Source organism: Phaenicophaeus curvirostris, chromosome 10 (assembly GCF_032191515.1).
Source record: "Phaenicophaeus curvirostris isolate KB17595 chromosome 10, BPBGC_Pcur_1.0, whole genome shotgun sequence".
NCBI classification, from domain to species: Eukaryota; Metazoa; Chordata; class Aves; order Cuculiformes; family Cuculidae; genus Phaenicophaeus; species Phaenicophaeus curvirostris.
This window is the reverse complement of record NC_091401.1, coordinates 26,557,692-26,566,653: the sequence shown is the minus strand read 5'-3', so window position 1 is coordinate 26,566,653 and position 8,962 is coordinate 26,557,692. Positions and strand designations below refer to the sequence as shown.

The window sequence follows — 8,962 nt, the reverse complement described above, 5'->3', positions numbered from 1 at the left end:
TTGAGCTGAAAGAGCGGAGATTGAGATGAGATCTATAGGGAGGAATGTTTTCTGTGGGGACGGGGCCCATGTTGCCCAACCCAACCCATTCCCTGGATCTCTGACGGGCGCGGGTCGTGCTGAGGGCGAGCGGGACGCTGCGGGGTCACCCTGCGAGGGGCTGTCGGGGGCCGCTCCCCTGGCAGCCGGAGCGCTGACCCCGGCCGAGCCTGCCACGCGCGGCACGTAGGCAGCGAGCTCTGCCCGGGGCCAGGCCAGGAACCGCGCCAGGGCAGCCTCCAGCTGCGGCGGCTGCTCCATTAACCACCTTCCACGCCAACGTGCCCCGACGACAAACCGTGATGGTGAGAAGCAAAGACGCTTGCGCTGCTTGCTCTCCTCCCAGCAGAGCTGGGGCTGCCTCGCCCAAACATCAGCTCCCTCGCTCTCCCACGGGGACAGAACACGGGGACATGGCCTCAGATTGCACCAGGGCAGGTTTAGTTTGGAGATTACGTACAATTTCTTCACTGACGGAGCGGTGAAGCCCTGGCAGGGGCTGCCCAGGGCAGTGGGGGAGTCTCCATCCCTGGAGGGGTTCGGAAGGCTGTAGAGGTGGCACTTTGGGCCACGGTTCAGCAGGCACAGGGGGGCTGAGCTGACAGTTGGACTGGACGAGCTGAGAGGGCTTTTCCAACATCAATGATTCTATAATTCTATGATTCTCCCCGCAGCCTTCTCTTCTCCAGGCTGGAAAACCCCAACTCTCTCAGCCTGTCCTCGTACAGGAGCTGCTCCAGCCCTCAGATCATCTCCGTGGCCTCCTCTGGACTCGCTCCAACAGCTCCATGTCCTCCCTGTGCTCAGGACTCCAGAGCTGGACCCAGGGCTCCAGGTGGGTCTCTCAGAGCGGAGCAGAGGGGACAATCCCCTCCCTCCCTGCTGGTCCCACGGCTCTGGATGCAGCCCAGGACGCGGGTGACTTTAAGGTCCCTTCTAAGCCAAACCTTTCCATGATATGCTAATTCCTCAGTTCCAGGACTCCACGACTCCACGCTACCGGCATTAACAGACTTGATTCTTGTTGGCAAACACACGCCAACTCCGATTGTTCTTATTTGAATGAATAGGTTTTATTCTAAGCTGACAGATATTGCTTTAAACGCGATGGTTGAAACCAGGACCTATTTTTGCAGCAGCCCAGCAGCAGAGCGCTGTCGCACAGCAGCGGCCGCAGCTCCGCAGGCGGGTGCGCCCGTCCTGGGTGCAGCCAAGCGGGAAGGCGCGGGGCCCCAGCCCTCCTCCCGCTGCGCGGGGCTGACAATGCGAGCCCTGAACCAGACCTAATGCAGCGATGCCCCCAGGCAGCCCTTCTCGCTGCCTTTGCTGAACCCCGGCCACAACTCACGCAGCCCAGAGGGACAACGGCGTTTATCCGGGATGTGACCTTCTGGTTTGTATGGAACGGCTCTATAAAATCTTTCTAGATGCAGCTTATTCAGTTCAAGACAACCAACACCTCTGATACCTGTGAACGCCAGACAGGAATGCTTGGCTTCTTTTCTCCGGATTGCGAAACACCAGGGTTTCTTGCTCCAATATCACATGTCCTTAAGCTGCAGGGGCGGCTCAGGAAGCATTCGGGATCCAGGAGTCATTCCTGTTTGGCCCAGGCCGCACCCAGCTTTCCTTCGGGCCACCCGACTGCCAGGTCGGAGGCTGCACGCGCTATCTGGGACCACAAGAAGTCACGAGTCGAAGATAAAGAATTGGACATTGCCCTTCATCATCTGCACCAGGTGGTTCCTGGCAACCACCCCAGGCAGGTTCTCCCCAACAGACTTCACAAAACCAAACCCCTGCAGTAGGAAACGCCTCCGGGCACGTGCCCAGAGGGGCTGGAAGGTGACCGAGCGGGAGCCAGGGCGCAGCAGGGACCTCTCCTGCCGGCACCAGGTTCCACCACAGCCCTGCTCGCTTTGGCTTTGCCGATGCCCCTGACGCTCCCATCCAAGAGCCGCAGCCACAGAAGATGCCACCGTTACCGCAGCTCGCTACACAAGCAGGAAAGCTTCTACGAGCCAGATGAGGCGCTGCCAGCCCCAGCGCGAGGTGTGCGGGCAGGGGCTGTGCCAGGAGCCCCAGGGGCTGGGGGTCAGCGCTGCGGGGCTGCGGCTGCCAGGCCTGTGGGGAGGTTTGGTATCGGGCACGGTCACTCCTCCTGCAGCTCCTTCTTCCGGAGGGCCTGGAGCCTCCTCCCCACTGTCTGCTGGACCATCTCCAGCCCTTCCGTGTCCAGTTCCTTCGTGAGAAGCAGGATGGCATTCAGGACATTGTTCTGTCGGGAGAACACATGCTGCTTTATGCGAGCAGTTCAAGAAAACACTTGTTTTCCAAAGAGTTCCTCCTCCCAGGAGCCCCCCCACCAGCAGCAGCAGTTTGCAGAGGAGCCTGCAGCTCCAGGCAGAGCTTAACCAAGCCCTCCGGGCAACCGTGGGCAGAGAGTGGCAGGGAGGAGGCTCGCTGGAACGCAGGACAACCCCGAGGCTCAGTGGAATGCAGGACAAGCCCAACCTGCCCAGTGCCACAGAGACTGCCCACAGCCCTCTGGCTCCTGGCCACCTTCCCAAGTGGCTTCTCTGAGCAAAGGCACATTTGAAAGCGCCGCCCTGTCTCTCCAGCGTGACCGTGGGTAGGATGGGAAAGGACAGGAGCCCTCTGATCTGAGGAATGAGAAGGGCTGGCAGAACCACAAAACACGAGCTGGAAGATCCCAGCTTCCCACCGACATGGGCCGACACCAGCCCATAGCTCTGTCAAACCCTGTCTTGAAGATCTCCAGGGAGAGATCTCATCCTCTCCAAATTACAAATAACTTCTCAATTATCCATCCTTCTAGGAAAAGTCTTTTTCCCAACACCCCGCTTGACCCCCTCCCAGCTGCGCCCTCTGGCCATCTCCTCTTCTTTCATGTTCCCTCTTCCTAAGGGCCAGGCAGGATGCTCACTGCGGCACAGAATATGCTCAAGTGCAATTAAACATGAAAAGAAGTGAGATCGCAGGCAACCACAATCAGAACATTGTCCAGCCCACACTCCGGCCTTCCCGTGCCACCAGGAGTGGTGGCACCGAGCCCGGCAGACAGCTATTCTCAGCCAAACAGCCAGGATCCAGGAGGTTCACGCAAGGTTCCACCTCAGAAGGTTCCGAGGAACCGCCCACGCTTTCAATCTGGCAGCCTCCTTCCCCCAGGGCCGACAGCCTGTCAGCTGCATTCTGGCGTGTTCTGAGCACAAGCCCCCGGGAAGGGCCACACGAGCTCCTGTGCGGACAGAGGAAGAGGCCAAACCCCACCAGGCTCCCTTTAGACTGATAATATAGAAGCATGGAGTCATGGAATGGTTTGGGTTGGAAGGGACCTCAAAGCCCATCCAATTCCATCCCCTGCCATGGGCAGGGACACCTCCCACTGGATCAGGGGCTCCAAGCCCCATCCAACCTGGCCTTGAACCCCTCCAGGGATGGGGCAGCCACCCCTGCTCTGAGGAACCTGGGCCAGGGCCTCCCCACCCTCACAGGAAAGCATTTCTCCCTAAGATCTTATCTCTATCTCCCCTCTTTCAGCTCATAATCGTTCCACTGGTCCTTTCCCTGCACTCCCTGATCAAGAACCTCTCCCCAGCTTTCCTGCAGCTCATAAAAGACACCTTAAAGACGAAAAGCGGTTTGGTCTTTAAAGACACTCACTCTCTTTTTTCGGTTGCACTCTGTCTCTCGAGGTGAAAAGGAAGAAAACTTATCCCTGGGAACAGGCTTCATCCCAAGCTCCTCTCGAATTTTGCTAAAGAAGGGTAGGAAGAGCAGATGTTACTATGACCAGCAGAACCTTACTCTGCCCGTCCAAGAACTCACGGCACGTCGATTCCCACACCACCACTGCCCATGAGCCACAACACCCCAAGCAGAACTCCCATAGGGTGAAGCTCAGCAGCAATGGGCTGGAGCTGGTGCTTCAGAGAGAATCCATCTCTCTGCACAAGAAGCTGACCCACGGGATCACCCCCTGCAGAAGAGCCTGTTCTGCAGAGACAGAACCAGCCCCACAAGTGCCATTAAACCAGTACAGCTCCACCATGGTAACTGGAACAACGGGAATCGGCACCAGCTGCAGGCATGGCCCCTGGAGTATCTTTCATAGGATCACACAGTCATGGAATCGTTTGGATTAGAAGGGATCTCAGAGCCCATCCAGTTCCTCCCCCTGCCATTTCTCCCTAAGATCTTATCTCAATCTCCCCTCTTGCAGCTCAAAACCGTTCCCCCTTGTCCTCTCCCTGCCCTCCCTGATCCAGAGCCCCTCCCCAGCTTTCCTGGAGCCCCTTTCTGTGCTGGAAGCTGCTCTAAGGTCTCCCCTTCTCTTCTCCAGGCTGAACCACCCCAACTCACTCAGCACCTCATGCTACACCTAAATTCAGCCCCGAAACCCTCTCGGCTCACACGCCCTCACTTGGTCTCCTCCAGACTCTCCTCCAACAGCTCGCTCGCCGTCTCTGTCAGGGACTCAGCAGCACTGGATCCAGCAGCCTCGGAGCAGCCGTTCTCCACCTTCCTCCTAGCTGGTGGAGCTGTGATCTCCTCACCATCGACCAGGGCCTGGGACAGCTCTTCCTCTGTCACAGCTGCAAAAAAACCAACAACAACAACAAAAATCCTGCTGCGCTGAACTCCTGCAGCTGAGGGAAACAGAATCCATGGTGGGGCATCCACCGCAGCCGCAGCGCCGCAGCGCAGGGGTTTGGTACAAACATTGTCCTCAGCACCAGCCTTTCGCTTTTATCCTCCTCCTGCAGGAAAAACCACACAGGAGAATGCTGGGAGCTGCCACCAGTCTCCCAGGGCCAGAAAGATGTCAGGAAGGCATGGAGGGCAGGGACAGGACGAGGGGGATGGTTTTGAGCTGAAAGAGGGGAGATTGAGATGAAATCTTAGGAAGAAATGTTTTGCTGTGAGGGTGGGGAGGCCCTGGCCCAGGCTGCCCAGAGCAGGGGTGGCTGCCCCATCCCTGGAGGGGTTCAAGGCCAGGTTGGATGGGGCTTGGAGCCCCTGATCCAGTGGGAGGTGTCCCTGCCCAGGGCACGGGGTGGAACTTTGAGGTCCCTTCCAACCCAAACCATTCCACGATTCTCACCTCTGGAGAAGGCTCTAACAGCCACTGAATTACCGCTACCAGATGAAAAAGCTTCTCATTTTTTTTAATGACAGCAGATCCAATTACCTAGGCTTGTTTTGCCACAGCAGAGAGATCTGAAAACCCAGCAATTAGCAGCACTGCCTCAGCTAAAATGAGGCGCTCTCAGTCTCACTAGCATTAAATCAAAAAATTTATTTCTCCCAAGTAACATGCAAAAGGACAACAGGAAACACCCTGAAGCTGTTTAGATCAGAGATTAGGAAAAATGTCTTTACTGAAGGAGCGGTGAGGCCCTGGCAGAGGCTGCCCAGGGCAGTGGGGGAGTCTCCATCCCTGGAGGGCTTCAAAAAACATGTAGAGGTGGCACTTCAGGCCCTGGTTTAGCAGGCATGGGGGGCTGGTCTGGATGAGCTTATAGGTTTTTTCCAACCTTAACAATTCTGATAGCTCTGGTGCTACAGGAAAGAGAGAAAACAGCTTATGAGTGGTGGATGTTACTCAAACTCCAACAGATCCCACCTGGCTGAGGTTTCCTACCACATCAAGTACAGCCTAATGAGAGGAACCAGCACACCACTATTTTCCAGTTTATGCTGTGGCTTGGGGGCATCCGTTTGCCTACAAACACCCACCTTGGTTATCCAGCTTCTGCAGGCTGGGTAGGTTGCGCAGCACCGTCATTCGGTAGCGGTGGGGGTCGGACCCACAGCAGGGATTTTCCGACAGCCACAGGACCCTCAGCCGGGGGAGGTTTTTGAGATAGAAGAGCTCATTTAGGCTTGCGATGTTGTTCTTTCTCAAGTAGAGTTCACTCAGGTTCTGGCACTGGTTCAGGGGCTCGAGGTCCGAGATGCCATTCACGCTAAGGAGAGACAGCAGGATCAGCGAGCAGCCCAGCCCTCCCTCGCTGGGCTCTTCGGGGAGAGCACAGCAGCTTTCCAGCTCCTTTTCTGCAACAGCTCCACCTCAGAGCCTCGCACCGAGACAGCACAGGGCTGCTGGGGCTTTACACTGGAGAAGAAAAGCCTGAGGGGAGACCTTAGAGCAGCTTCCAGCGCTGAAAGGGGCTCCAGGAAAGCTGGGGAGGGGCTCTGGATCAGGGCGGGCAGGGATAGGATGAGGGGAATGGTTTTGAGCTGCAAGAGGGGAGATTGAGATGAGATCTTGCTCAAGTTTGCAGCTGGGGGAAGGCCCATGGAAATGAAAAGCTCTGGCAGATCCAGTGGGCATTTTGAGAAGCACTGTGGCCATATAGAGGACCTCCAGGACTCCATCTGAACTACTGAACAGGACGAAGGGAGTAACAATCCTAAGGCATTTCTCAAAAGAGGGATTATCTTCTCAAGTAGCAGGGAAAAAGGTGCAGAGGACCTGCACGGAGAATGAGCATTTCTACATCTCTTCTGCGTGAGAAACCAGGTGTGAAGAGCCAGGCAGCCCCAGGAAGGCAGCGAGAAGGCGAGGGCCAAGCCCCAGCCCCAGGAGAAAGGGCACTGCCCCGTCCCTCTCCGGTCCAGCATTCACCTGAACGTGATCACCTCGATGTTGGGCAGATCCCGGCATATCGATATCTGGGCAGGGAGAGACAAGAAACGGCAAGTTGGCATCCCCAGAGCTGAGAGATAAATGCAATATAAATCACCAAGCAGCAAGATAAAAAAAGCAAGACCAGAAACTGAGGTTTGCTCTGGTTTGACACAAGTAAACCCCCCAGCGGGACTCACGCTCCTGATCTCCAGGTACCCGGGTCGGGCCTGGCACAGGAATTTTCCCAGCGCTCCCTGGAAACAACCCCAAGCCCTTTATATTTGTTATGAGATGCTCATCAACGCGCATCGATCCCACCCCCTCCCCGCTGCGGGCAACGAGGGCAACCAGAGCCGCGGGGTCCCGAGGGCAGCGGGTACTTACATCGGTGAGGCGGCTGCCCCTGCAGGAGAGAGACAGGGGTCACGGGCTGCACCCCGAGACCACCCGCTGCCCAGCTCAGCGCCCCAGCCCTGGCCCCACACCCCATCCCTGTCCCCCTGCACCCCGTCCTTGTCCTCATACCCCATCTCTGCCTGTTCCCACACACCCAGTCCCTGTACCCCTACCCCTGTCCCCCCATACCCCATCCCTGTCCCCCATCCCTCCATCCCTGTCCCCCACACCCCATCCCTGACCCCCCCTTTCCCTCACCCCTGTCCCCCCATCTCTGTCCCTCCTCCCCCCATCCTTGTCCCCCCATCCCTGTCCCCCATCTCTCCACCCTTGTCCCCCACACCCCACCACTGTCCCCCACCCCTTCATTCCTGCACCTCCATCTCCCTGTCCCCCTTTGTCCCTGTCCCCCATCCCTGTTCCCCCCACCTCACCACTGTTCCCCCATCCCATCCCATCCCATCCCTGTCCCCCCATCTGTCTCCCAACTCATCCCTGTCCCCTTGTCTGTCCATCCCTGTCCCCCGACCTTGTCCCTGTCCTCTGCTCCCCCATCCCTGTCCCCCTTTCCCCTTGTCGCTGTCCCCCATCCCTCCATCCCTATCCCCTATCCCTGTCCCCCACACCCACCACTGTCCCCCCATCCCTCCGTCCTTGTCCCCCTATCCTGGTTCCCCATCCCTCCATCCCTGTCCCCACATCCTTTCATCCCTGTCCCCCTATCCCTGTCCCCCATCCCTCTATCCTTGTCCCCCCATCCCTTCATCCCTGTCCTCCATCCCTCCATCCTTGTCCACTTATCCCTGTCCCCCCATCCCTCTATCATTGTCCCCCCATCCCTTCATCCCTGTCCCCCTATCCCTGTCCCCCATCCCTCCATCCTTGTCCGCCTATCCCTGTCCCCCCATCCCTCTATCCTTGTCCCCCTATCCTGGTTCCCCATCCCTTCATCCCTGTACCCCTATCCCTGTCCCCCCATCCTTCTATCCTTGTCCCCCCATCCCTTCATCCCTGTCCCCCATCCCTTCACCCTTGTCCCCCTATCCTGGTTTCCCATCCCTCCATCCCTGTCCCCCTATCCCTGTCCCCCTATCCCTGTCCCCCCATCCCTCCCTCCTTTCCCTGCACACCCCACCCGTGTCCCCCACTTTGTCCCTGTCCCCTCATTCCCCCATCCCTTTGTCCCTGCCCCCCCCCCCGCCCCTGTCCGCCATCCCTCTCCCCCCCCCTTTGTCCCCCCCGCCCCTGTCGCCCCCCCTTGTCCCTGTCCCCCCCGTCCCCGTCCCCGTCCCCACCAGCAGTTGAGCCGCCGCACCCCGTCGAGCGCGGGGGCCTTGGCCCGGGCCAGCACCGCCGCCCGCGTCAGCCGCATGGCGCCCGCGGCCCCGCCCGCCCGGGGAGGGACCAGAGCCGGGATGGGACGGGATGGGACCCCGGAACCGGCACCGGGAGGGGATGGGACGGAGGAGCCGGTACCGGGGTGCTGGGGTGGGAAGGGGACACTGAACCTGGGTACGCGGGGGGGCGTGGCCTTCCCGGGGGGAGGGCGTGGCCTGCTCGGAGAGGCGTGGCCTGACCTCAGGGGGCGTGGCCTCCGCAGAGGGGGCGTGGCCTCCCTTGATGGAACGTGGTCTGCTCGCTGTGGGCGTGGCCTCCGCGGAGGGGGCGTGGCTTCCGCGTGAACGAAACGTGACCCGTCCGGGGGGCGTGGTCTGTTAGTAGTGGGCGTGGCCTCAACTAGGGGGCGTGGCCTCAACGAAGGGGGCGTGGCCTCTGTGTGATGAAAGCGTGTGCTGACCGGGGGCGTGGTCTGTCCGCTGTGGGCGTGGCCTCCGCGCGAAGGGGGCGTGTCCCGCGCGGCGCGCGCGC

At 59.2% G+C, this 8,962-nt stretch overlaps 1 protein-coding gene across 1 annotated transcript; it reads right to left on the bottom strand.

Annotated features, from left to right (window-relative positions):
- Window positions 1-1,087: 1,087 nt before the first annotated feature.
- On the bottom strand, window positions 1,088-8,480 carry CFAP410 (cilia and flagella associated protein 410). The gene is made up of 7 exons (XM_069865286.1): window positions 8,389-8,480; window positions 7,082-7,100; window positions 6,695-6,741; window positions 5,803-6,032; window positions 4,487-4,658; window positions 3,727-3,820; window positions 1,088-2,317 (listed from the first exon to the last, which is right to left on the bottom strand). Exons 1-7 carry the CDS (start codon window positions 8,463-8,465, stop codon window positions 2,192-2,194), a joined length of 765 nt encoding a protein of 254 aa, XP_069721387.1. The 5' UTR covers window positions 8,466-8,480; the 3' UTR covers window positions 1,088-2,191.
- Window positions 8,481-8,962: the final 482 nt, after the last annotated feature.